The sequence below is a fragment of the Diutina rugosa genome (genome assembly GCF_008704595.1).
Source record: "Diutina rugosa strain CBS 613 chromosome Unknown scaffold1_size794362, whole genome shotgun sequence".
NCBI lineage: Eukaryota > Fungi > Ascomycota > Pichiomycetes > Serinales > Debaryomycetaceae > Diutina > Diutina rugosa.
The window spans coordinates 127,855-154,869 of record NW_022995155.1 but is presented as its reverse complement, the minus strand read 5'-3'; the positions used below and the strand labels follow the sequence as shown (position 1 = coordinate 154,869).

The following is a 27,015-nucleotide window of genomic DNA, read 5'->3' as shown; positions in this document are numbered from 1 at the left end:
ATGCATTTATGAATAATTGATGATTATAGTACAGATTATTGTTTCATTCGGTCCGCACCCGCTTGGTTGCGGGTTCAGCGGTGTCAGCATCGCCGTTACTGCTACGCTTATTAGCGTGCTTTTTGCGATACTTTTGTAGGAAGTGATCCATATACTCACGGGCAAAGACCTTGATCTTTTTGAGTCGCTTGTCATCAAGCTCATTCGGAATTTCTCCACTCTCATTTTTCTTCATTTCTTTCTCAGCAAGAATGTGCACGAGGTCTCTGCTACAACCCTTTATGTTGTCATATCCGATCTCTCCTTCGAATTTTCGGATCATGTTAGGGACGTATTTGGCAAGTAATAAACACCACTTTTGCACCGGCGTCTTGCTGCTGGAGGGTTTGCTTTTAACCAGGCTCGGTTTTTGATCAGGCTTTTTCAGCTTCGAAATCAGCTTGTCAGAACTGCTCTTTTTCGGTTTGGATGACTTATCTACTTTAGTCAGTAGCAGCAGATCCAGCTTGTGATGACCAAGCTTCGCCTTGAGTTTCTCTCTTTTCTCTCGTTTGCGTTGTTCCTCCTCTTCCTGTTTACGTTGAGCTTCCTCTTGAGCCTTTTCGATCATGGCTCGAATCTCTTGCTCTCGCTGTTGCAATTGATTTTGTCTGAGCTCACGTTCTTGTTGCAAACGACGCTCTTCGTCCCTCATCTCCCGACCACGTTCACGCTCTTTCGGGCGTTGCTCCCGTTCTCGACGCCCATGTTCTTCCTTCTTTTGTAAACGTTTCGGCCCCAATGGTACTGCCGGCGCGGCTTCGGGAGGATCCCACCGGGTTTCCTTCGTGATACGATTGTAGTAATACCGCTTATCTGAATTGGGATCGATCGCAACAGCCCAGTTTTCGGGGAGCGCCACTTCAGGTTCATTAGCATTAGCAGGGGGGTCCAGAGCTTCCCTTGCCAGCAGATTCTCAGCCACGTCTTCCAGCGGCAGTCGAGTATTGCGATCAAAAAAGCTTACCAGCGAGCCTGCCTTGGACTTGGGAATGCGGTAAGCCATTTGAAGCTTACTCCACTCGGTCAACAACTCCTTAGCAGTCGTCTGAATGTCAGCGTCTGAAGTAGTATCGGCAAACTTCAGCACCACATCTTCGATCTGAGACGATGAAATCTTATTTTTGGTGACGCGAGGCCACTTTAATAAAATGGAGAGGACCATGTGGACCAAGTTTTGGTCATCGGCAAACTGTTTCAAGATACTCAGGAATGTTTTGTACCCGTGAAATCTCATCACCGCCATTTGCAAATCGGAATCTTCGGTGATATAGATCCTCTGAATCAACTTACGAGCTAATGGCTCTTCAGTAGTTTTCATGAGTGCCGACATGACTTTCAGCACTTCGAAGTCGTTTTCCAAAGGTTTGACCTCGACTTGTTCGATGAAATGACGATTGACAGTATCGTCGTCCCATTGTTGTTCTTTACGCAAGTGCTTGTTTTCACGCAACCACTGGCGTTCTTGTTTGGAAGTGACCCCGAGCGCCTCGGCGATGCCATCAGGTAAGAGCAACGCCGCATCGGTTTGAGTTTTACCCCCCATGAACCCAATGCAGTTAGCTTCGCCACAATAACAGGGCTGACTTTGAGCACCGTAGCGGTCGACGTTGTAGTCGAAAGTGATTTCTTCACCCTTTTCGATATCACGCTTGGCAAAAATCCCCATTCTCAACTTACGCCCCACCACCCACTTATCCACGTACGCATTAGGGTTACAACTGTGGTTGCAGAACCGAGAAAGTGCCCCCTTCCGAGTGGCGTCGATGAACGCCGTCAGCGTCAACATCATGAAATAGAAATGCTTCATGTTGGCTTGGTCATACTCGACCATCCGTTTTCTGAAGTCTTCTTCTCCGATAACTTCGCCAATGTACTCATAAATAAACGTGCCCTTTTTCAAGCTTTCTTTGGCTCGAACCCCGTAACCTTTGTTGTCGGTATCGAACACCTGAATGGGGGCGTACTGATGGTTTTGGAAACGCTGATTGCGGCAGTTGTCACCGCAGCCCAGTTTCCCGTTGACACACTCCACCAGGGTCACGCGGTTGATACAATCCAGCAGTTCGCCACAGGCCATGTTCTTATTGAGTTTGGCCAGCCAGTGTTCCCCACAATCACATGCCATGAATTCCAGTTGGCCCAGGGAGCCCAACAGCTTGGAGGCATACACGCAGTCGGGGATCTCCTCGAAGGTCGACTTAGCCTCCTCCGTCTTGTCCGGACGATCTAGCCACGACACCACCATATTTGTCGACGGGTCCTGTCAGAAGTGTATAATTTTGTCAACTGTGATGGTACTGCATAAAGGGTAGCATTATCCGCGCGCGTCGTTATTAGTATTATAATTTGCACCTGATGCCGCGGAGAAGAGCGTCGAGCGACATTCAAAGCCGACTTTTGGAAGATTAGGAAATAATGCGAGTTTTTGATGGGGGTGAGATTTGAAAAAGATAAATGTGCATCTTCAACATAATCAGTGACAAGCATCACATAGAAAAGCTCTCGCTCCCCATATTTGGTATTCATCTCGTTGCCTTGTCTATTAGACTGTTTTGCAAATTATAGTTGAAACTGCATGTGTCGCTCAGAGAATATTCTTTGATGGCTATGTGATTATCAATCCATATATATCAGCTATCCGATGCTTTGATCATATTATGATGGGACGTTGATCCATCTTTACATATTTGCGAAGTTTAGTAGACACCGTGCAAGTCACCCCTCACTTGTTGCACCGCACAGCCGTACAAACATCGATACTCATCGAAGATTTAGCTACGGTAGGTCCTAATTTTCAGTAGGTGAGATAGAAATTTTAGATGCCATCTTGCTCATAGAATACAGCGTTTTCTGAGTGTGCTTTCACAATTTCGGTTTCGGAGCTACTCAGTCCTTTTTGTATCGGTATGCATGTCTTTTACTAATAGCGCAGCAAACTTATAATGATTTCAAAACCGCCTCAATGCCAAGTCAGCTAAAGCTATCCTATACCCGATGGCGTTGAGTGACAAACAAGGCCAAGATTCTTCGCTGGCTTCGGGCATGACAAGTGAGGATTGGCGCCAACTGGAGAAGGAGTGTCGATCGAAACTCTGCGCCTTAGATAGCAAGTCCCACGACTTAGCCAACCTATTGCAAGTCATAAAGGAGCTGTACGGATCAAATGCCCGCCTGTCTACAGTCTCCATGCGAGACTTCCGACTACTGTTGAAGCGGAGACCTTTCAAGAGGAAACTGACAATCACGGATCTTTTCATCTTCCCACTCACGTTGACTCAGTTTCTTCAAGAACTCAAGTCGCCATGGTATCGTGTTTTGTATCGGATCGATTTCATCGCCCACCCAAATGAGATGGTGCTTGTGCTTGGTCGACCGGGTTCCGGTTGCACTCTGCTTCTCAAAGCGATAGCAGCTAACGACATTGACTCATTCACAAAAGTAGAAGGCGATCTTCGATACGGCGACTTGACACAACATCAAGCAATAAAACTGCCCGACCACGACATGATATACTGCCTGGACAAGGATATCCATTTCCCAAGCTTGACGGTGGAACAGACACTCAAATTCGCTATTTCTTGCAAGACACCAGCACTCTTCCGTGGTTGGAGACTACAAAGAGACTACATCAATAAGATGACAGTGATGTTTGCCCAGATATTAGGTCTTTCGGATGCGATCCACCAGAGGGTTGGCGACGCCGCGCACCCCGGACTCCTGATATATCAGAAGCGACGCCTCACCGTCGGAGAAGCCCTTGCTTGTCGAGGCAATCTTTACTGCTGGGACAATGCTACCCGTGGCCTTGATGCATCATACCTAGGTGAATTCACCGACACTGTTCGCCAGTGGACGACGTCCTTGGGAACGACGTCGTTTGTGACGGAGAACCTGCTTCCGAATAGCGTGTACTCTCACTACGACAAGGTGATTGTCATGTACCATGGCCGGCAGATATACTATGGACCCACGTCGGAGGCTAAAGCTTACTTTGAACGTATGGGCTATGTGAGTGCTCCTGATCAGCAAATCTCGGACTTTTTGACTTCCGTGACATCAAGACTCAGTCGGAAGAAAAACCCTGATATCAAACGATACATACCCGAACTGGCGGATGAAATGGAGAAATGGTGGCAGGACCTGGATGAATTCAAAGCATTGCAAGATGAACTTCATTCTTTTTGCCAGCCCCTCGAAAACCAGCCAAGGGAGGGAAAATGGTACAATCGGTACGACCATAACCATTTCCATTCGCATTTTACTGTAAGCTACCCCATTCAAGTGTGGCTTTGTATAATCCGTGCCTTCCAGAGGCTTCGTGGTGACTTTATGTACCAATCGATCAACGTTATATTGGGTCTGATTCAGGGAGTATTGAATGGCTCCATGTTATGGGACGTACCTCAGCTGGCGGCTGCTGCTAGTCCTCGAGGCGGTGTGTCTTTTTTTGCATTATTGTTTACTACGTTGCTGTGCTTGTCCGACGTGGGATTTTCATTTGCTAATAGAGAAGTCATCGATAAACAAAAATCATACGGTATGGCTCATTCGCTGGCGGATGCTATTGCTATGTTTGTGCAGTTGATACCAGTTTCGGCCATCGCCTGTATTACGTTCGTCATCCCGTTGTACTTTTTGAGTGACATGAGACGAGAGGCCGGTCCCTTTTTCATTTTGTTCTTGTTTGTTTACATGGCACAACTTTCAACAATTACTTTGTTTCGAGCTGTTGGGGCGTTGAACCGATCACTTTTAATCACACAGAGTTTGGCAGGGTTTTTGGCAATGATAACATTGGTGTACTCACTGAGTCTTGTTGCCCGTCCCTATATGCCAGTGTGGTTCAGGTGGATATCCTACGTCAATCCTACATTTTACGCTTATGAGCTGGCTTTAAGCACTGAATTTCATAACAGAGGAATGGAATGTGGTGGTCCCAGACTTATCCCGAGCGGTCCGGGGTATGAAACAACGTTTCCGGGTGGTCAGGGTTGTGCTGCTCCAGGCTCACTGTTAGGGGAAACTATGGTTCAAGGCGATGTTTACTTGAAGATGGTGTACACCTTTCTGTACAGCCACGTTTGGCGTAACTTGGGGTTTATGATAGCCTACATCTCGTTCAATCTTTTCGTCAACATAATGGGTCTTGAGTTCGTTGCTCCCATCCGCCGCCTCAATCACAAATTGATCTATCTCCGTGGGAAACTTCCCAAGGAATTGAAGTATGTTGAAAAAAGTACCGCAAGGGACATTGAATGTCGACCCGACGATGTGTTGCCTACTCTCGATGATGATTGGGCACCTCCCTCGTGTACGAAAATGTTCTCTTATTTCGAAAACGAAAATGTTTTCGCTTGGAAAAACCTCAGCTTGCAAGTTAAGAAGAAGGTAGACGGCCAGAAACACTCGACTACTCAGCTACTTCTTGATGATGTGTTTGGATACATTGAACACGGCAAAATGACTGCAATCATGGGTGAATCAGGCTCGGGTAAGTCACTTTTGTTGAAAACTTTAGCACACCGTAGAGATGTCGGGGTGTTGACGGGTGAGATGCTTATCAATGGTGCACCATTAGATCTGAGTTTTCGCCGTCAAACAGGATACGTTTCACAGGAGAACTTATTTCTAGCGACCGACACTGTGAGAGAGACCCTTTATCTTAGTGCGTGCCTTCGTCGTCCGTCTCTGGTTAGCGAGAAAGAGAAGAAAGATTACTGTGACGAGATAATCAGAATGATGGAAATAGATGCTTACGCTGATGCTGTTATCGGAAAGAATGCCCTGGGTCTTACTATAAAGCAACAAAAACAACTTGCGATAGCCATAGAACTTGTGGCAAAGCCATCATTGATTATGTTTTTGGATGAGCCAACTTCGAAATTGGATTACCAATCGTCGTTTGCTATTCTTACAATGCTTCGTGACTTAGCTTCAGCTGGTCAAATGGTTCTTTGCACTGTGCACAAACCACCAGGACTACTCTTGGATATGTTTGATAGAGTATTATTGCTTGGAAATGGCGGTAAAATGCTATACTTTGGCGACGTGGGACCAAATTGCCAAGTAGTAGTCAATTATTTCGCAAGACACGGCGCCAGTGAGTGCAAGGATTATGAAAGTCAAGCTGATTATATCTTGGAAGTTACGAATGAGGCTTCGCACAAGCTGGATATCAACTGGCATGAAGTTTGGCAGTCTTCGCCAGAAAGGCGAGAGGCTATGGAAGCCTGGGACCGGATTGTCAACGAGTATCTGAGCACACCCCAACTATCTGATCATCAAAGGAATGAGCTCTCCAAGAAGTACGCCTCCTCCTATTTAACACAATTTCGCTGGGTCTATCTTCGCACGTTGAGATGTTTTTGGCGGGACCCAATATATGCTCTAGCAAAATTCTTCATGCAAATATCATTGGGACTCGTTATTGGATTCACCTACTGGTCTCCTGCACCCAACCAGACGCAGGTGGCAAATGGATTGTTTGTTTCGTTTTTCACTGTGGTGTTCACGTCCCCTATTCTTTCAGTGATTCAACAGAAGGCAATAGAGGGACGTACTGTTTATGAAGCTTCTGATGGGCCCCTGAGAACATACAGTTGGGTGATTATGATTTTGACGGAAGCTTTTGTTGAAATACCATTCATGTGGTTTCAAGCGGCGATCATGTTTGTTGCCATTTACTTCCCGACACGAGCAGATTTGCTGGCATCCCATGCTGGCATATTTTACTTGTCACAAGGCGTGTGGCTCCAGACTTTCGTTGTTCTGTTCTCACTTATGCTATACTATTACGCACCAACATTTGACATTGCTGTGGCAGTTGCAAACAATTTGAATTCGATTCTTTGTTCATTTTGTGGTGTGCAACAAGCTAGAAATATGATGCCTGGATTTTGGAAGTTCTTGAACCGGGTTGATCCATACACTTACTATATGGAAAACATGCAAACACTGATGATGCATAATCGTCCAATTAGGTGCTTCGCCAATGAAATGGCCCACTTTTATCCACCCCAGGGGAAGACCTGCGGAGACTACATGCAACAATTCGTTGAAGCTAACGGGGGTTACGTTGAGGATCCGAATAGCACAACTCAATGTGCGTATTGTTTGTTTACCAAAGCTGATGAATTTTTGAGTACGGTTGGGGTGAGTTACAATAATGTTGGTCGCAATGTTGGGTTCTTTGCCGCCTATTCAAGCTTTAATTTATTGTTGGCCCTAGGACTCTATTGGATTTTCAGAGTTAAGAAGTGGCCTCGCATGCACCGGAACAATAGAGACAAACCATTTTGATCACCGGTGTAGCTTGAACACCCACAAAAATCTATTGCATTGGAAGATCAATGGAATCTTCTACAATTTTTGATGACACTTATGATAAATACATACCGTTTGCAAATGCTTTCATAATTTGTCTTTGATTATCGTAAACAAGTTCGTAACATTAGGTCGTCTTTGCCGAGTCCGTAGCATCGGCGGTTTTTTTGGTCTCCTCCGCTTGCGTTTCATTTTGATAAGATAATACTCGATCACGATTTGAACTGGCAGCTTGCACCAACTGGGCAAAAGCGTCGCCAGCGGCCCCCTTCTTCTTTTTGGCATAAGGCAGCTTTAACGATGACAAACTCGCTTGCAGGTCGATATCCTTGAGAGATAACAGACTGACGGCGTCGCTGAAGCTGTCCCACAGAGGCGCGTGTTGGTTTTGAAGACTTTGTTGGAAGGAAGCGTCGTCATTATGTTGAACAATAGATCCATGAGCGTCAAAGTGGTCAATTTCAGAAGGATCATCATCACCATCGTCACCTTGCAATTCTTTGAGTTTCTTGATACGGTTGTTAAGCTTGACGATCTCAATCGCATGTCTAAATTTAGCCTTTGCATCGAAACCTTCCTTGAGGTTGGGCAACAAGTCAGTTTCGGTATGCTTACTGGCAACCAGCACCAACCACGGGTCTTGCAATAATTCATCCACGGTAGGGCGCTTAGTAGGATCGAACTGCAATGCCTTGATGATGAATCTGCGGGCATCCTTCAGGACATCCCTCCAATAGTCGGCGTGGAAGATAACCGCGTTGTTGTGCTTAACTTCATTGATAAAGTCATTCACATTCTCCGAACGGAACGGCGAGTAACCGCAAAGCAATGAGTAGCAAATCACACCCAACAGCCAAACATCGCACGGCTTACCGTGGCCCGTGCCCATGATGACTTCAGGGGCAGCATAACCAAACAGGCCAGCCGACGTGAAAAGCATATCCTTGGGGTCTTTCAATTGCTTGGCAATCCCAAAGTCAGCCAAAACCACATTGGCATCCTCATCAGGAGTAAGGTAGAGAATATTTTCCGGTTTAATATCGCGGTGAACAATGTCTCTGTGGTGCAAATATTTCAAAGCTTCCAAAACCTGCACAATCACCAACAGGGCGTCCTTCTCGGTAAAACGTCCCCGGGCAACAATCCGGTCGAACAATTCGCCTCCGGTAGCCAATTGGGTCACAAGGTAGTACTTGTCCTTCAGTTCGAACCAATTGCGGAACCCGACAATGTTAGGGTGGTGTAATTGCTCCAACAACTTCATTTCGTCGAGAACCATGGATTCATTGCCCTTCAAAGCCTTTTTCAAGATGATTTTGACCGCCACCTCTTCATTGGTCTCGTTGTCCCGAGCGTACCGTACGATACCGAACAGCCCCGCACCAAGCGTGCGGCCAAACGTGTACTGCTGCTTCTTAGCATACAGCTCGGGTTGCCCGCTCAACTTGTTGAAAAACTTCAGAAGGGATTTCCGTTCACTCATTGGCGATTCAATTGCGTGAGTTGAGCGCTCGGGGTTCACGCACTCACGCACTCGTGTCCCCTCAGCGAGGCTGTGGTAGTGCACAGCCCATGAGTCTCAGTAGTTGACCAATTTATGCGTAATGCTGAGAAAACTGCTCCAATTATACATTGACAAGTTTGGGCAGCCCCGATGCGTTAACTCAGCAATTTAGTCAAGTTGCGTGTGGTTTGGCAAATCATATGAGCGAAATAGCTCGTTGTCAACCGCAAACGCACTTTATTTTCATAATGGTGAATAGAGAGTCACGTACGATGGAGGGCTTTAACGAGGAAATGCCTCAGTGATTAATATAGCCGCAATGCTAAGCGACAAGCACGTTTACAACGCCACATGACCGTTCAGTTCAACTTCACGCGTACGTATGTATCATGGCGAGTATGAGGCAGGTATACGTCTGGAGGGGCCCCCTTTCAAAAAGTGGGCGTCTTCGTGGGGGGAAATCACTGCAACTAAATGGCTCAAAACCAAAATTCTAAAACTGGATTCACCATCAAAGTTAGAAATGAGAAGCCTTTTGATATAGGGGGGTTATTGACCTCAAACAGGATGTTTTCCGCCACGGTCCTAATCAAAGTTTAAGGCTCGGTGGTAGGTACATAAGCGAGACGGGTTGCGTTAATGTTACAGCTCTGCAAAGTCGTCCTTGGCAATCTGAGATTTTAGGATGTAAAGTTACACAGCTTATGCATTTGTACATTATCAAATAAACACCACTTGGGAAGCTCGATCAGTTCTAATTTTGTTCTTGACTGCTTGTACACTTGTCATGCATTTTAAGAGCTTCGGCGTCATTAGATAAACGAGTCTGCGTGGAACGACAGAAATTTTCGCCATCACTGCGTGCCTGTTAGATTTGCATTTTCTCAGGCGTGTCGAAAATGTCCGTAAATGCACATCGAGCGATGTATGTTCCCAACTTGCAGCTATTGTTTTGCTATCGGAATAAACCTAGTGGATTATATCGTAATAATCAAGCATAGCGCTTCTCTCATACGAGTATTGCTCGATCCCCTCAGACAACCTGAACCGAAACTAACTCCGCATCAACTCCTTCCGATTTAGGCTTCTGTGGCACACATCGCATAAGAGGCTGTAGAGATCTGCCTAAAAATTTACACGGCGTTTTCGTGGCAAGCGATCCAGGTATCTTCCGCAACACTTCCATCCGATGCAGTTTACATGGCATTGCGCAATGTCCGATAGCTAGAGACTAATTGAAACGCTAGCCAACGACTACGTTTTAGTGGTAGCCACACAATACTCTAAATTAGCTCTGAGTACATCGTGGTCCGATTAGCTTGAGTCTAAGCTGCGACTTCGTTGGTCTATTCTGTATTTCTCCAAATCAAACTAGTACACTGAGCGGCAAAAGTAAAATGCCCCCTACTATTGTGTCTTGTCGAAGAGATATTCGATGGCCTTTGGCATGAACTCACAACGCGCTCTCTTGCATCGAATAAATGTGACTGCCCGTTGAATGTCAACAGACTCAAGTGCACGAATCTTCTTTCCCGGAAAATCCCTCTTTTGATCCTTATCTCCCTTGCCTACTGTGCTCTTGCGAAAGTTTACATAGCATATGGAATTGTAACGTAGTGCAGACTGAAAATTATGGATATGTATATGTAACATGTAAATTATTATTACTACGCGTGAAGGGTCCATGGAACACTCGAGGTCTTCCATACGAGAACTTGGTATGAAGCAATTCTTTGATAAAGGAAGAAGCATATTCTGGACAAGAATGGGGGTTCAAACATGGTTATGTAACAGTTCGTCCATTGTTGCAGTTACAGTAGGTTTGACAGATCAACTGTAACTCCCAGAAGAGTTTCTCGTGCATATCGGAACATTGAGTGTTCTATAATATTTTTCCCAGCTGCATATGACTACAAGGACAAATCATCGATTGGAAGAAAGTCTTTGGTGTTATGAACGGGTTTGTCGGATGCTTACTTGTGCGATTTGATTATTATCAAGTTGTGATGTGTTGAGATTAGGAATAAACTTGCGGAGAATGTGCCGTGACGGCGATAGTTGCTTTCAGGCATATACATACTCCAGTAGTTTGCCTGCAACAAACGGGTATGAACCTTTGCAATTCGATGTCGACGTGAACCACGCAAAGATCTAGATATAATGGATCTCCGGTTGTGTTTATGAACCGTGAGCCGGGACTGCACCGCGGGAATTACTTCGATGAGAGGAGATCCCAAGAGCCCGTGAAGAAATGGGCGATGATAACACATAAACTTTCGACAGCGCATTGAGGGTTAAGTGAAAATGATGGCATATACTAGATATCAACTTTTCGAAAGTACTTTTAAAGTTGACAGCAAACGGCCGAGTGACACCAGAGCTCTGAATCTGCAATAGTGAAGGTACCAGCGATCATTAACGGCCTCATAATTCGGCGAACCGGCAGTGTGTGGACCAGATATAAGTCTTGAAACGACGATGATAATGATGAGGGTGAGCTGCATGGAAAATAAGCGTCGAAAAAATATGTGATACTTATTGTGTATATTAAAGTCAGATTAGAAGTTTCGGGTTGCGCTGAAGTCGGCCTCAGTAATATTAGATCTCTGGCACATTTGTTGGAAAATCAGGCCATCCTTACGGAACAAGTTGTAAGGGGTGTCGAACTCGGCAATTTCCCCGCGGTCTAGGACGAGAATTCTGTCGTAATTCAAGATGGTCTTAAGACGGTGAGCGATACACAAAATGGTGCATTGAGCAAATTCCCGGATAATGGTCAGTTGAATCTTGGAGTCGGTTTCGTAATCAACCAGTGACGTCGCCTCATCCAAAATAAGAATCGTCAGATCCCGCACAAGCGCTCTAGCAAACGCGATAAGTTGACGCTCACCCAATGAGAAGTTAGCACCATCATCTTCGACAGGTTGGTCCAAGTGAAATTTGTGAATATCAGCACCCGCCTGGCGGGTTTGTGCCATGACTTGAGCAAGCTTGCCTTGCTCGATGAGCCCCGTCCGGCGTAAAGCATCCCACAACTTTTCGTTGGAGTGTTGGTTAAAGGGATCTAAGTTGTAGCGGACGGTACCTCTGAAAAGCACAGGGTCTTGCGGAATGATCAGGAGCTTAGACCGCAATGCTTGAAGCCCCAACGTCGAGATATCAATTCCATCAATTTCAATCTTACCCAGAGAAAGCTCTTGAAGACGGTACAAAGCTGTCATGATCGAGGACTTACCAGCACCGGTACGACCACAGATACCAATCTTTTCATGTGGCTTGACATCGAACGACAAGTTCTTGAGAACAAGAGGAAGACCGGGACGGTACGCCAACAGCGCGTTGTCAAAAGTAATTTGACCGTGAGCAGGCCATTCCGGAGGCGGAGTCGTCTCAGTAATCACGTAGGGCGCTTCCTCGGGCAAGTTGCAAGCGTACTGATACAATCTTTCTGCGGAGTTCATTTCGTTTTCGACTTGAGTATAGGTACGAATCAACATCAGCAACTGACCCGCAATCTGGAACACGTAAGACACCAAAAGCCCCACGGAAGCAGCCAGAATGTTGAAGACGCGGAACACGGAGAGAAGAGCCACCAAAAGAGCAACACCAACGGCAACAAAATCCATCTGAAGTGCCAACCACCGTTGGTTAGCAATCGTGACGTAGTAGGCCTCGTTCATGCGGTCGATATAGTGATCCAGTTGCTCCATAAACCGCCCACCAGCATCGTAGGCCTTAATGGTAGCCATGCCACTGAGGGTTTCGTTGAAGTTGTTGTAAACGAAAGACCGTTGAACGGCTTCCAAACGCTTGATTTCACGGGCCAGCGCCTGGTAGTAGTTCAGAATCAGGACGAAGAGGATGGCCAAGAAGGGAATGGCGATGGCAAACCAGGGCAAGTAACAAATACACAAGATAAGCACACCGATAATTTGCGACAAGACAAAGATAAAGAAACGGAGCTGATCACCGACTTCGTTATCGAGAACATCTGTGTCTTTAGTAAATCGATTAAGAATTCTCCCCATAGGCGTGACGTCCATATACGCCATTGGCGCATGCAACACCCGCTTGACAGCTTTGACGTTAAGAGTGGTAGCAGCCGTGTTAGTGAGGTGAACGAGCAAAAGGTATTCGATAATAAGGGTAATAAAGGCCATGCAGGTGAACATCACGTAAATCCCAATGTAGAACCCATCAGATCGGCGGAACTTGTGTTCGGTCCAGAAAGAAAGCCAGACGTTGGTGAAGAGCTGGCAGAATGTCGCAAGCGTACAGATCAAGATCAAGAGCGGCAAGAATAAAGCGGGAGGCAACCTACCCGAGCCCAGCTTGAAGTACATCCAGTACACGCGCCACGAAATGGCATTGATCGCCTTTTCCTCATCGGCAATAATCTTACCGTCCATGCCTCTCAGCTTGGTCAAGTCATGGCGAACAGCTTCCACATCCTCATCTTCAGCCAGAAGCTTCAGCACTTGGCGTTGAATCAACTCAGTTTCCTTCTCGACAACCTCCAGGTGGATCAGTTCAATCTCGGCTTCGTCCTCTTCCTTCTTGGCTTGGTCCAGAGAGAAGGTCATCAAGTTCTGGAAGTCGGGGTTGTTTTCCGATAATTGCTGGAAGGTGCCAATGTCACACGTACCGTCAGCGTTCAAGAAAACCACCCGGTCGGCGGTGCCAATAAGCAGCAACTGGTGGGTGGCCAAAACTCTAGTCTTATCCTTCAAAAGCCCCATGAAGCATTCGTTCATGATGTGCTTACCAACTCTGGCGTCGACGGCAGAAAGCACATCGTCCATGAGAATGATATCACGGTCGGCGTAGACGGCTCTGGCCAAGTTGATACGAGCCTTTTGACCACCTGAAAGCGTGATACCTCTTTCACCAATTTCGGCAAGATCACCACCGGGCAAGATTTCGAGATCCAGCTCCAACAGACAGGCGTAGATGACATCATCGTAGCGCTTTTGGTCAAAAGGCGAGCCAAACAAAATGTTCTCCTTGACAGTGGCGTTTTGAACCCAAGGGTAGCCACACAACAACAAGCTTCCGTTCACCGCCACCAGACCCGAGACACGCTTCATGAACCCCAGCAACGCTGCCAACAACGACGATTTACCCAGACCAATAACACCAGTAATCACAATAAACTCACCCTTGCGGATGGTCAAGTCGATGTCGTGCAAACCGGTGAACTTAGCCATTTCCTCAAGCTTCTCGTTGACCTGTTCTTCGCGTTTGGTGTCCACCAGCAGCAGGTGCAGCAGAGACACCAGCTTGACTTGTTCGACTTCGGCCTTTTCGGACTTGGCAGGAGAGTCTTCGTCCTCAAACAGTTCCCACACAAACAGGGCGTTGTCAACACGGATAGCGTCGCTGTCGGCGGCCATGATGGCAGCGGTCTCTTCGTCGGCTTGGATTCTGCTGGCTTCGGAGTCAGTCTCTTCAGCGACGAGGAACAGGCCGACACGCAGCATACCCAACATCGCATCGGCACCCAGGGCGAGCGCCATTGGCATCATGATCACCTGCTGGGCCAAGACGTTGAATAACGACACCGACGAGAAGATCAGCGCCGGGTCGCGGTTCTTCTTCTTGTTAACACCGTACAACACGAGGAACGTCACCATCAGGGCGAACAACGTCAACACGGTAGCCACGGCCAACACGATGTTACGCAACATTTGCATGCGCTTGACGATTTTCATCTCCGAGCGGCGGATATCCAGGATATTGTCGTGGTAGGGCGGCTCCCACGAATAGAACTTGATGACCTTTAAGTTGTTGAGGGCTTCCTTGATGTAGTTGACCCGCAGATCGGTGAACACGGTGGCCTTGCGACGGAACTGGAACAACTTCTTCGTCAGGAACGAGATGGCGACGATGAACACGAACAACAACGCCACCCCAATCAAGGCGACGGGACCGATATTGACGATAAGGATGGCAATGGCCACGCCAAGGGGGATGGGGAAAATGATCAAGTACGGCTGGAGACCAAGGGCAAAGTCGATACGGGCCAAGTCGGTGCCCATCATCAGGGTGATTTTACCCGGGGGGTACTTGTGCTTCGAGAACGCCAGCAACTTGTACAGCTTTTCGAGGAGAGCCTTAGTGAGGACGGCCTTGGCCTCGGCCCCGGTAAGCATCAGTCGGTAGAAGAAGTGGTTGATGAAGATACCGTTGACAAGCACCATCGCCGCCAGCCCAAACGCGTAACCGATACCTTTACCGACACCGGAGTCCATGCCGACGGCTTTGTGTTCGACGTACTGGATAAGCTTTTTCGAAAGAAGCGGGTTGGTGGTGAACCCACCCTGGGCAAGAGCAAGCGACAAGCACGAGAAGAAGTATTGCCACTTGAACGTCTTGATCACGGCGAACATCGTGAGAAACTTGGGGGCGGTGAAGTCCTTCTCGGCCTCCTCCTCGGACATGTGGGGGTTTTCCTTGAGCTTTTTGGCCACATGCTTCCGCTTGGCGTTTTCGTAGTCTTGGTAGAAGATGTCGTAGAACTTCTTGGTCATATGCTCGACCTTCATGTAGTCGGGGAGGGCAAACAAGTCGTCGGGGACTAACGTTCGCTTGTAGCCCCGCTTCATGACGGGGGAGAGCCACCAGAAGAAAACGTGGGAGAGCCAGTTGGCGGTGCGTTCGGGGTAGACCTGGCGGTTCTCATGGTCGGGCACCGGCGGAATCTTCCGCAGCATGAACGGCGATAGAAGCCGCTTCTGAGGGATCACCTCGTTGAACTGCTCTAGATCAGCCATCGTTCAGATCGATGTCTTGATGAGGTTGTGTGTTGGAAGTTCTCGGGGTGTGGATCTGGTTAAAGCGCTGTCCGGGTAACAAATGGGTATGAGTAAAGGGACGGGGAGTGCTTCCAGTGGCGAATAAACCCGAGGTCAAAGGGGAGGTCGGCACTAATACGGGGGTGGCAAAAGTAACCGGGCAACGTTACACTCTTTAAATCTTAAGACAGCCGCACAGGCGATGCGCTTTTTGGCCATACATATCAGTGGCACTGAGACAGTGCGCGTGTGAATATAATCGCTGGTGATGGACCTCAGCAGGCGGGGGAGAGTCACCTAGTGAGGGGGGAGGCATTGTACGCTTCGTCCGACTGAGAGGGATTGTACTATGAATTGGAAGGATTTACTTGGCGTATTTGGGTCTAAGAACGGCGTTAATGGCTAAGGAATAAGGATCGTCGTCGTAGTTGCCGCCTGCTGTGAGCTTAGTCAGCGCTATTGCTATGCCATTTTGGGAAAGCCCCGAAACAATAGCCGTTGACTCACAAATCAGTAGCCGTGCTCAAGTTTAATAGAGTGCATCAATAGCAAATGACGGCCTTGACAATGCTAATCCTCAGCCGTTCCCAGAAAATACGGGTGATGCCACTAACTGTCTACAAATACGCTTAGGGCTCCCTAAGAAACCCCATGAGGGTGTGGTGGATGGAGAAATTCGCTATATGAGCGGATGACTAAGCGCGAAAATTCTACCCGAATAGGAAAACCTCCGAGCTGGCTCCCTGCCAACAAAGCCCTCAGCAATGGCACACAATGAGTTTGTCTCGCTATCAGTTAGACAGCATAATGGCCGTTATTTTAGTAGCGAACAAGTGAGACACAAAGCACGGCCAATGTAGCCATTATTCTCCCTTAACGCCGACCCGAGGCCCATGAGACATTTCATCATCGCCCTCACGATTTTCCTCATGAAGCCACACCAGCGCTTGGAAATTCCCGGAGTTTGGCCCCGCCCCCGCAGAATCGCTTGCGACCCCGATATAAGCGAAGCTTGAATAAAAATCGCCACGAGGCACCCCCAATTAACCGAGAGTTAAATCACGGTCCGATGATCCGTGCCATAATCATGTGATAATTCCATTTTCCCACGCCCACACGTAATTGGGAGCACACGGCTGGGATCGGTTGCTATGACGTATTTGTGTAATTGTCTCACCAACACAATCTCCACCAGCGACACACTAAGGCGCCATGGGCTTACGTGACAAATTGGCGAAGCCGTTCCACAAAGACGATGACCACGACCGCCTGGGACACCACCACAAAGACCACAAGGACCTGGAGTCGAGCGAGAAGGGGGCGGGCATTTTGCCCGGGAAAGGCCCCGTGACCGCGGCTGAGGCCAACGTGTCCATCGACGACCTTCCCCCCAGCTCCCAGGGCCACCGCACGTTTGTCCCACCCAATGTGTCTACGGAGCCGATCCACACCGATATCGGTGACTACGCCAACGCCAAGGACCCCACCGACAACACGGTGAGCTTTGCCAATCGGGAAGTCGACAACGACAACCCCTGGCTTCCGGAGCTGGAGCAGGCGGAAGGTGCTGGCCACTTCTACTTGCCCAAGGACACCCAGGGAGACCCCCGGGGCACCAATCCCGAGGCGACCCATGTTGAGGCCAAGGATATCCGCGGATTGAAAACTGCCCCCCAACACGTGCTCGACAAGGAGAAGAAGCTGAATAAAGAGCAGTACCACTTTGCCAAGGACGGCGAGTTGCCACACTCGGCGTTTAAGGCCGACGGCGACTCCGAGTACCACCAGAACTTGGCGTCGTCAGATCACAGCGAAACGACCGCCGATAACCAAAATAACCGCAGTATCGGCAATAAGGGCGGCATCAGTGCCGTCATGGACTTGTTCCACAAGGAACAGCACAAGCTGGCGGTGCACCAGACCGGGGCCACCGGCCCGGAAGAGGTGTGATGGGTGTGGCGTCACTAGTGTGGCGTCCTGCGGCCCCCTAATTACCTAAGGACAATTTAAATAAGTAACTCCGATCTCTGTAGATCTATCCACACCAACCGAACCAGATGGCCATCCCCGACCTGAAACTTGTCGACCCCAGCGATATCATCCAATTGCCCTTGCTCGACTTTCTGCTCACCGAGACCGCCGAGGGCCGCCAGCAGCTCGCTAACAAGTTGGAAGAGGCGTTCAGCACGTTGGGATTCGTGCTGATCGTCAACCACGGCATCTCCATCGACGAGACTGAGAAGGTGAGAGGCGTGGCCCGCGAAGTGTGTCTGTACCCTCACGAGCTTCAAGAACCGTACTTAGCCGGAGCCTGGACCTCGGACGCCGAGAACCGCGATATCCTGCCTGGGGCTGAAGTGGGCCAGGGTTACAAGCCTCGAGGCTACTGGCTGATGCAGCACGGCACCCGAGACGCCATTGTCCACTACAATTTCAACAATATTGTGTACTCGGACTTCGGAGCTATTCCTGAAAAGTACCCGCCTCCGGCGCGGCCCCATTTGGAGCGTATTGGCAACTACTACCGCCATGTCCACACCTCGATTCTCCAGAGACTCTGTGACTTGACCGATATCGTGTTGGAGATCCCCGAGGGGACCACTTATGACACCTTGTACAAAGTGGTCGACAAGGACGCCGAGAACCTGGGCCACGGCACGGGGAGATTCATGTTGTATCACAAGCAGCCGCAAGAGGTCGACCAAAAGAACGACGGCAAGTGGTTGCGGGGCCACCTGGACCTGGGCGGGTTCACGTTCATCACGTCGCAGCCGATTCTCCTGCTTCAAATTAGAGACTACTTCACCGGCAAGTGGTTCTACGTTGGCCACGTCCCCGGGGCCCTCATTGTTAATATCGGTGATGCGATGGAGTTTTTAACTGGTGGCTATTTCAAGTCGTCGATCCACCGCGTGATTGCTCCTCCCGCTGACCAAGCCGCCTACGAACGGCTTGTCCTTATTTATTTCAGTCAGCCGAGACGGCTGGCCCAGCTTGATCCCGAACAATTGAACCTGCCCAAGTTGGACCGTTTGGGCCACAAGACGCCCGACGAGTGGGTCCCCATCACCTGTGGCCAGTGGCAGAACGAAAAGGGGCGTCTCTTTGGCCAAACGGAGGTCAACGACTCCGAGGGCGACGAGCCCAACTTGGTGGTGGTGTACGGGAGACTCCACGAACGCTGGCACCAGGTCAACCGCAAGTTCACGGTTGAAGAGGCGAGAAAGACTCATAAGGTCATTGAACTTAAGGTATAGCGAAAATACACTGGAAACACTAAAATTTACTGTAACCCAATCGTCATTATTCATGACTTCAGTTAAGTAAGGAGTTTTGGCCTGAATAAGGCATAGGATGTTTGCGGCTCGATTTGCTGGAATAATATAATTTTCCGAGAAAAAAGAGGCTGCGAAGAAAAATCGTACGTGTCGCACATGACGAGACAATCGACTAGAAAGGACTATCATTCCACTAACGACGCATATGCTACCGCTAGCGTGGGTGGCCGAGGGTCCGGATCCAGGTGACACAAAACGCTTGTCGGGCCTTAATTGAGTCATAACGGTTATTGTTGCGACCCGCGGCGCACCGAGACTTGTGGGGTTGAAAAAGCGGGGAAACCATGTGACTTTCGGACAAACAACACATATTAACGGTTTTTGTCAAAGGGCAAAATCAGGGGCGCGTTTAGGCGGTAAAAATTAGAGTGACCCCAAGGGGGGGAGGGGGCGCCGGGTCATAAGCCCCATTTGCCTCGGGCCAGGCCTTAACCTTAAACAGCACCACGAATCAAAACATTGGCCGTCAGCGGTCCAGTCACGGTAGACCCTGCCCCCACACCATAGCTGGAATCCGTCGCTGTCCTTGCGGGTTCGACACACCTCTCCGGGATCACTTTTTTCAGTTACCACAGTTTGTGTACCTGAACGTACCGTTGCCTAAAAATTCAGGTGCTCGTATATCCTAGGCTATCTCCAATTTTTAGGGCCGTGCATAAGCGGGGCCAGGTGCAGGACCCATACGCAGAGGCTTACCCCACGCTATTGTTGGCAGAGGGCACCGTATACGCACCGAAGTGCACACCACCACCGTCTGCTAGGGGTGGTGTGAGTCTGCACCACTGCACAACGGGGCAGTCGCCAACCTTCGACCCACACCCCGGATGTGGGGTAAGTTCCTCCCGCCATGCACGTATTATCTGGCTTTTTCGCTCATTGCCGGGTGTCGGGCATAGTCCCGCCACAAAACATTGCTTGTACTTGGAAACGAGTGCTGCCGACACTATGCCCGCTCCAATTTTTTTTACCACCTGTGGTCTGCCTCAGGCGACCCCGGGTACATGTGTAATCGTTAGCTAGCGTGTTTAGCGGCACTAGTGCTAACTAAACGCTGTAGGCCTAGACCCGAGCGAGTCGGGTCCGCCTTCGCCGAAGCGTTCCTTCAGGTTACCCGTAAACCGATTTAGCCCCCGATCGGCGGCCCGTGGGGATCGGAATGGAAAACCTTAACCCAGATGGTGGTGGTGCCGGGGCCATTGCCTAGAAGGGAAGGCCTAGCGCTGTCAGCAGAGGAGGTGCGGATTTGCCGAACAGGGGCTCGTCTGTTTTTTCCCTTGGCATCCTGAGACTGGCTACGTTTTGTGTCACCTTCGGATGTAGAGGCACCACCAAATATTTTTGGGGGCAAGGAACACGGGTGCGAAGGGAAAAGGGGCTTATCAGCGAGGGTGGCTCTGAGTCTAGTCCCCCTAGTGATAACGGCGAGCGAAAAAATGCCCGCAAGTGGCAAACGACCCCGAATCAGGCGACGGCTCCCCCTAGACGTTTCGGTCACCGCCGAACCGGCTCAAGCCTCTATCGTCGGGACAGCGTTGTCCCGGAGCGATAACCGGCGCCACATAGCAAAGCGTGCGGCGCCCGTGGCCATTTGTAGGCCCTGGCCACCTGTTCTCGGCGGTGGTTGCTGTCATTTAGGTGTGGCCACAGCGCTGCTGGGGGCGGGGGGTGTTCGCGCTACGGCGCTGACGCCTATAACTCCGATCGCAGGTGCGATAAGGCTTGGTGGTGCAGCACCTAGACGACGGCCTCTCAGCGGTCACCCCAGGCGGGTTAGGGGAAGGGCGGGCGTCCCCGGTGGGGGAGGCTTCGCCAGCGTGGCCACCAGCGGGTGCCTCTACCCGGATTAATCTAATCTAACTCCATCAGCGTCACCTAAGCGGGGGGTACCTGCTTGGAGATGGCGCCCATTCCCCGTCCTCTAATCGTTGGGGGGATCGGAATGAGAGCGCAACTAATAATGGGTTTTAGCCCCGTATCCCGCCGTTGGCAGCCTTCGCCAAACTTACGAGGTGTGCGTCGGGCTAAGGCGCGCCCCGCGTGCTTCGTCAACGACGGCTGCGGGCGCCGGGCGGCCTGGCGGCGACGCGACCCCTGTTCGGTTGGGCGGTGGACAAAGCGGACCCCTGGGGCGACACACGCCAGGCGTAGACACCCCACACGTCCGTGGCGGCGTTTTTGGGGCCCCAGTTGGCGGTTGCACCCCAGTCGCGGTCGCGTGTCGCGCCGCGGGGTCTCAGTCGTCGCCATAGCCAGCCCTCAATCCGAGCGCGCGAGAGCGACCAATCCATACCATAAACCAACAAAGCTTACGAGCCCAATGGTACCCAACCACCCCTATCCCCGCTACTCCAGATAGCCCAAAGCTGCTGACCCCACTGCCCTCTCGTTTTGAGAAAGATACCGCTGTGTTGTGGGCTCCATGCAGACAATCGCCCCCGGTTTCAAATAGGGCAAGTGCTGTGTTTGGCGGCGGACGAGTCGGGTAATGCTCTTGCCCAAACCGCTCCGCCCGCTACGAGCCGAGGAAAGATGAAGTCATGTAAGGGAAGATTGACTCGTGGGTGGGTTTCCGAGATTCACCGCAGCACCTCATTTCGCAAAAACCTGCCTTAGTCCGCCATGGGCGCCTCAGCGTGGTTAGCAAAGACGGGTGCCGCTTACGAGGTGGCGGTCAATCACGTTGCCACTGACGCCAATCTTCTCAAGTGATTGGCGTCAACGGATTCCGCCCCTGGATCGGGTTAAAAGATGCGCAGGCGAATACGCCCCTGCTATCCTCAAGCGGTTGTTTAAGCTGTCCCATGACACGCAATGGCACCACGGCACCCGCCTGGAGCCCCTAATTAGGTTCAGTTTACGCCGAGACCGCCCCTAAACCACGAACCACATAGGGTTCGGGAGCGCCCGTAGCTGCCACGAGGGCTACTGGCTCCGAGCAGGGGCCGCCTCAGGCCGACCCTAGGTGAAACGCAGTGTGGCTAATGCTGAGTAGTGTTGTCACCAATTGCGGCGAATGCGGTCCCAGCGACGGTCAACCACCACCCGGACGAAGCTCACGGCGGCTACAGTATCAATTACGTCCAACGGTCACTACGGAATGTTGACAGCCAGACCCTGTCTAGTGGACCATTAGCATCTCGGTGCCTGGTGCCTTGCGCATTCCGTTGTGCTGACGCTTCCGGAGACCCTGGGAAGCTAAATTGACGAGCCAGATTACACTTCTGAGGCGGCGCTGGGCTACGTTTGAGGTGAATCTTACGATGCGGTGCCCCTGGGAGCCATCACCACCGCTGGTGTATATGAATGGTGGGTAACGTCTCGGCGCGCCTTGTTTACCCTAGCCGGGGTGAAGGTCAAATATTGACATTGTGCGCGAGTAACCACTTTCCCTAAATTGCTCAGCGGGGATGTCTCACAAGCGAATGGAAACACAGGGAGTGTCAGAGAATAATCACCTGGTTTGTTGCTCGCCTCCTGTTTTGCCACTTTCACCAACACCCTCCATTGTTACTAAATTAAGGGCGCCAGAGTGTCCGACATTAGCGGCGTGCCTAGCTCGGCCGGAAACCCTTCGTCAGGTGAGGTAATGTCCGGTGCTACAGACCTCTATTACCGCCTCACAGTTGGCACCCCCCTATCGAGTAAGTTGCTTTCCTATTCGGTGCTCGTTAGCAAACCCTACCAAGACAATGATCGCTCCATCAAGCCAGACCAAATGGGCCCGGCCGATCCCTGGGACAACGAACATCTGGGTTGGCCACCTAAACCTCACCTTGATGCCACTAAACCTGGGATTGCTCCCTGGCTAGGTCGACGCACAGAGGATTCCACAGCGTCGACGATGAAATAGGGGATGCGGCGACGCTTATCTTGCGATTCCCTGCGGTTCCTCCACCAAATTTTCCCCTCCCATGGCCAAGTAAGGGATGGCGAACGTGTGGTGTATCTCCGCCTGTAAATCTGTTGCACGGCGCCTTCGGTTACAATTTTTTTTGTCATGGCAATTATTTTTTGAGACCTGCGTTCGGATAATTCTTTTGCATTGCGGGTGTTAGCCACGGTGCAACAAACATTTATTTTTTTCGTAACGTGAGATACGAAAAAATATAAACGGCAGCGCAGTACTCATGTGAAAAATATTGGTGTTTAGGCGTCGGCGCCCGTCCTTGCCATCCCGCCTAACGAGGGTTATTCTGGTGAAAAAATAAGTACTGTCTCCAGGCACCCACTTTTTCCCCCAATATATATTCAGGGGACCCCACCACTTTGGTTCTGCTATCACTTCTCCACTCGCTTCCATATGTACTACTCATCTGACGCTGTTACCACTGACCGTGGACACTGTGCCTACCCCCCTTATATGATGACTCCCGTCACCCCGACGGGGAAGCACCCTATGCCCTTTGGCTACGAATGCCCGCAAAATTATGCTCCTCCGGCGCCTCAACAAGAGCTTGTGGGGCTCGGGGTGACGATGGACGATGAATTGTTCAGTCTGAACAACAACTACACCACCTACAACGAAGTGTTTGACTTGAGCGGTGCCAATTCCTCGATGACGCTGCTGATTGACATGATTCTGCCCACCACCGCCCCCAGAGAGGCGCCTATGGTGCTGGCCGAAGACGTGTTGTCGCTGAGCGACTTCGATCTTGACATCTCCACCAGCAACTCCTACGTGGACGCCCCCGATCTCATGTTGGATTTGGAACTTTCGGTGATGGAAGCGATGCTGCTGCCCATTCCTCAGCCGCAACCCGAACCCCACATGCCCATGAACACCATCATGACTACTCCCCCTATTTCCCACACCATTGAATCCGCGCCCCAGCTGTCGCAATTTGAATTCGCTGTTCCGATGGCCGCTGCTTCGCACACTAAAAAATCGAAGAGACGTCTGTCTCTGCCGCCTAACAGAGTGCTGAAGAAGCAATTGCGCCAACTGGAACAACTGATCTTTTCTGTGAGCATGCAAACCCCGAGACTGAAGAAGGGTAAGCTGCTTCTGTTTTCGGAATGCCTGATCAAGTTCCCCATCTTCACCGCCAACACCTACTCGTTCGTGTACGAAAACGCCGGTGAAGATGGAGGAGTGCAGCTGCCGGTGGAGCCTCCTCACCCCCACTTCAACACTAAGAATGTGGGTCACCGTTCGCTCAAGCTGATGAAGGCCGGGCTCATCGAGTTTCAACTCAATGTGTAATTTGCCTTTTCTATTGGTTGTGTTCCCACCCCATTTATTTGCATTCATTCCTTCATTTCACTCATGGACACAACCGTAGACAGGCATTTTTTTGGATTATGGATTTTGGTTATGATAGATACGATTAAACGATACCTACAGATCCCTTCGTAAGCACCTAATAACCCGTCTCCTTTACTGGAATTACACTCGGCGTTTGCTGCAAATACGCGTGCTAACACATTCGCGGGTCTGGAAATGAGACTCGCGCAGGAGCCGGTTCATCCATAGCATGTGGGTGCGTCGAATTACATGACAATACATTGGCAACTTACATAGTAAAATTTGCGCGTGGTACCATTGCTGGTTTGTCTGCTTATCATCCCGCTAAGCCAGTGTGTTTCCAAAGAGAATGATTCACTGACAGAGGAAAAATGATTGCGCCACAGACTCGCGATGCCACGAAATGCCATAATGTAAACATCGGCAACAACACAGTTCCAATATCTCGATGAACGCGTCTTTCAATTGTAATTCGGCACGGAATCTCTGGTGTTATCGACCCGAACTCATTTGGCATGACCCCTTTTTCCACGCTCATAAAAACTTTCACAATGCCGATTCTCGCTTAACCGGGGTCTCGTCTATCAATTGTTCTCGCTTAGCCTGTACCTTGAAAAAAACACGATCAATATTGAGCATTCTTGCGAGAACACTTGCTGCCATTGCCATCACGTCATGGGCCCACCGCTTGCTGTGCTTGCTTTATCTAAATGGAGAATGGCTACCATGGCGATTAAGGTTGACCCCCATGGCTCCGAGCCGGCAAACCTTGTGCGGATATAGCCAATACCACCGAGGCGCACTTGGTCCCCAAGAAAATTATTTTTAGACCCACATCACTTCTCCCTTGGCTTATGTGCAGGTGGGAATAATCCTCCCAGCTTGTAAAAGAAATGAGCGGTTCATCTGCCCCTTCCCCCGCGATTGAGCCAGATGGCGTTCGCCCTTAACCTGAGTACACATCAACCCCTGAATCACCCCAATTACTAATGGATTGGTGAATTAGCTTAATCGACACGTGTCTTCTTCTTTAACCCCTAATAGCTGTTAGTAATCACGGTTTGTGTTAACCTCCACAGATTTCGATTTTTTGTTACACCCGTGCTGCAATCGTCGCACTAAAATTTTGCGACCAATCACGCACCCACGAATACAACCCGCGACCATGGCTAACACCATCAGACCCGATCCTGAGTTAGAGAGATTCAACTTCTACAAGCAAAAGCTGGGTGACTTCTTCCGTTTCCGCCCCAAGTCCGCCTGGTTCAATGTCGTCTTCTGGGGCGTCGTCCCCGTCGGTCTCGCCCTCTACGCCTACGACAAGGAAGGCTTGTTCAGCTGGGCCGGCCACAAGAGACAAGCTAAGGTGTTGCCCAACGTTGACTACACCCCCAGAGAAAAGGACTTGTAAGGTCGCTGCTACCATATAGCTTACGTTCATCATCATAATAGATATTTCCCGGCGCTACCATGTAATCTGACCACCTGGCTGGTCAATGGCGACTTCGGCATCCTCGGAACCCGAGATACACAAGTCGCCATCGCCTCCCACTAATCTTGATCGCCTGCCAATTGTTTTTCACCCAGACACGGTCCCCGAATAGGTCAAAATCCACCAATTTTTCTTGTTGGTGGGCCCGACGAGCTTAACTGGCTACTGTAGCGTTTTGTGTTGACTGTAATATGATGAGATCTCTACAGCGTTTGTGACTTTGTCGACCCATATTCCTGCCCCCAAGATCGATGGGGCGGGAAGGGTTGGAAGCCTCATTGTCAAAATATCTCTTGTTGACGATAGCGCAGTCACGGGTGGTTCGATCACAGAAACGCTAGGCTTGGCATCGCGGTCGTTTTTAGGTTCTTCACTACGAACCTAATATCCTTCACAAACCACGCTGCTATATTCGGATGGCTCGACTTTTGGCGTGTCTCTGTACGTATTATGCAGGGCTCTCGGTCGCAACCATTACAGTTGAAGAAGATGAGGTANTGCCAGGCTTTGTACCTTTTTTTTTTTTTTTTTTTCACTTTCTTTGGTTTACTACCGTCGTTTTTAACATCATCATGTTCGTGACGCTAGCTATATTGGTTGTCACATTCCTCTCGATCTAACTCTAACTACTCATGACGGAGTTAGCTCCACACGCACAAATCGCACAACTCCGAGCATGAGGAATTAAAAACAAAGTATCTTGAAATTCAGGTGAGAGTTAAAAGCGACGTCTCCCGTCTGAGCCCTGCTAAAACGCAATCGGACCTTATATAGAGACAAGCGCAAGTAATTTCACCCTAACTGCTAAGGTTAGTCGGGACTTTCCGATGAATAGATTTATCTAAACTATGGCTTCAAGCCACTATGAATTGCTATAGTATAGCTGATATTGTCATCCGTACATGTTACATTATTCTCACAGTAGAACCTTATGTCCGTGACCTAATTTCAAGTGCCGCCTTAACACTTGAGCTGGCCGTGTTTGGCCCTGGAACGTTACCCAGGGGCACAGCTTGGAGTGCCTGACCCTCCTTACTTCGATAGTTGCCTTGTGCGGCAAATAAACTTTGAACAATTGTTGAGCTTTGTTTTATTTTTCCCAGCCTCACCCCTGGTTACTGACTCAATCGGGTAAGCGAGTTACCCCTTAAGGCTACTTTCGATTGCGATGAAGGTGAAAGCGAGCGGATTGGGCAGAGGGTCCCGATTTCCTCTCACAAAACCTGTGAATCTGACTCGAATTGCTAATTATGCTTTATGTCTGGGTGGTGGGACAG

At 49.8% G+C, this 27,015-nt stretch overlaps 8 protein-coding genes across 8 annotated transcripts; 5 read left to right on the top strand and 3 right to left on the bottom strand. All coding sequences in view use genetic code 12, as the record gives it.

Moving 5' to 3' along the window:
- Positions 1-43: 43 nt before the first annotated feature.
- SET2 (histone methyltransferase) lies at positions 44-2,287 on the bottom strand (the record flags this gene model as incomplete). Its single annotated transcript, XM_034156126.1, has 1 exon — positions 44-2,287. One exon carries the CDS (start codon positions 2,285-2,287, stop codon positions 44-46), a length of 2,244 nt encoding a protein of 747 aa, XP_034011624.1.
- A 749-nt stretch (positions 2,288-3,036) lies between these two features.
- DIURU_003370 (uncharacterized protein) lies at positions 3,037-7,341 on the top strand (the record flags this gene model as incomplete). Its single annotated transcript, XM_034156125.1, has 1 exon — positions 3,037-7,341. One exon carries the CDS (start codon positions 3,037-3,039, stop codon positions 7,339-7,341), a length of 4,305 nt encoding a protein of 1,434 aa, XP_034011623.1.
- Positions 7,342-7,492: 151 nt separating this feature from the next.
- CMK2 (calmodulin-dependent protein kinase) lies at positions 7,493-8,848 on the bottom strand (the record flags this gene model as incomplete). The annotated part of the gene is made up of 1 exon (XM_034156123.1): positions 7,493-8,848. The coding sequence occupies one exon, from the start codon at positions 8,846-8,848 to the stop codon at positions 7,493-7,495; it is 1,356 nt and encodes a 451-aa protein (XP_034011622.1).
- Positions 8,849-11,427: 2,579 nt separating this feature from the next.
- DIURU_003368 (uncharacterized protein) lies at positions 11,428-15,642 on the bottom strand (the record flags this gene model as incomplete). Its single annotated transcript, XM_034156122.1, has 1 exon — positions 11,428-15,642. The coding sequence occupies one exon, from the start codon at positions 15,640-15,642 to the stop codon at positions 11,428-11,430; it is 4,215 nt and encodes a 1,404-aa protein (XP_034011621.1).
- Positions 15,643-16,875: 1,233 nt separating this feature from the next.
- DIURU_003367 (uncharacterized protein) lies at positions 16,876-17,613 on the top strand (the record flags this gene model as incomplete). Its single annotated transcript, XM_034156121.1, has 1 exon — positions 16,876-17,613. One exon carries the CDS (start codon positions 16,876-16,878, stop codon positions 17,611-17,613), a length of 738 nt encoding a protein of 245 aa, XP_034011620.1.
- Positions 17,614-17,720: 107 nt separating this feature from the next.
- On the top strand, positions 17,721-18,920 carry DIURU_003366 (uncharacterized protein; the record flags this gene model as incomplete). The annotated part of the gene is made up of 1 exon (XM_034156120.1): positions 17,721-18,920. The coding sequence occupies one exon, from the start codon at positions 17,721-17,723 to the stop codon at positions 18,918-18,920; it is 1,200 nt and encodes a 399-aa protein (XP_034011619.1).
- Positions 18,921-23,301: 4,381 nt separating this feature from the next.
- DIURU_003365 (uncharacterized protein) lies at positions 23,302-24,204 on the top strand (the record flags this gene model as incomplete). Its single annotated transcript, XM_034156119.1, has 1 exon — positions 23,302-24,204. The coding sequence occupies one exon, from the start codon at positions 23,302-23,304 to the stop codon at positions 24,202-24,204; it is 903 nt and encodes a 300-aa protein (XP_034011618.1).
- A 1,207-nt stretch (positions 24,205-25,411) lies between these two features.
- On the top strand, positions 25,412-25,657 carry DIURU_003364 (uncharacterized protein; the record flags this gene model as incomplete). The annotated part of the gene is made up of 1 exon (XM_034156118.1): positions 25,412-25,657. One exon carries the CDS (start codon positions 25,412-25,414, stop codon positions 25,655-25,657), a length of 246 nt encoding a protein of 81 aa, XP_034011617.1.
- Between the last annotated feature and the right edge of the window lie 1,358 nt (positions 25,658-27,015).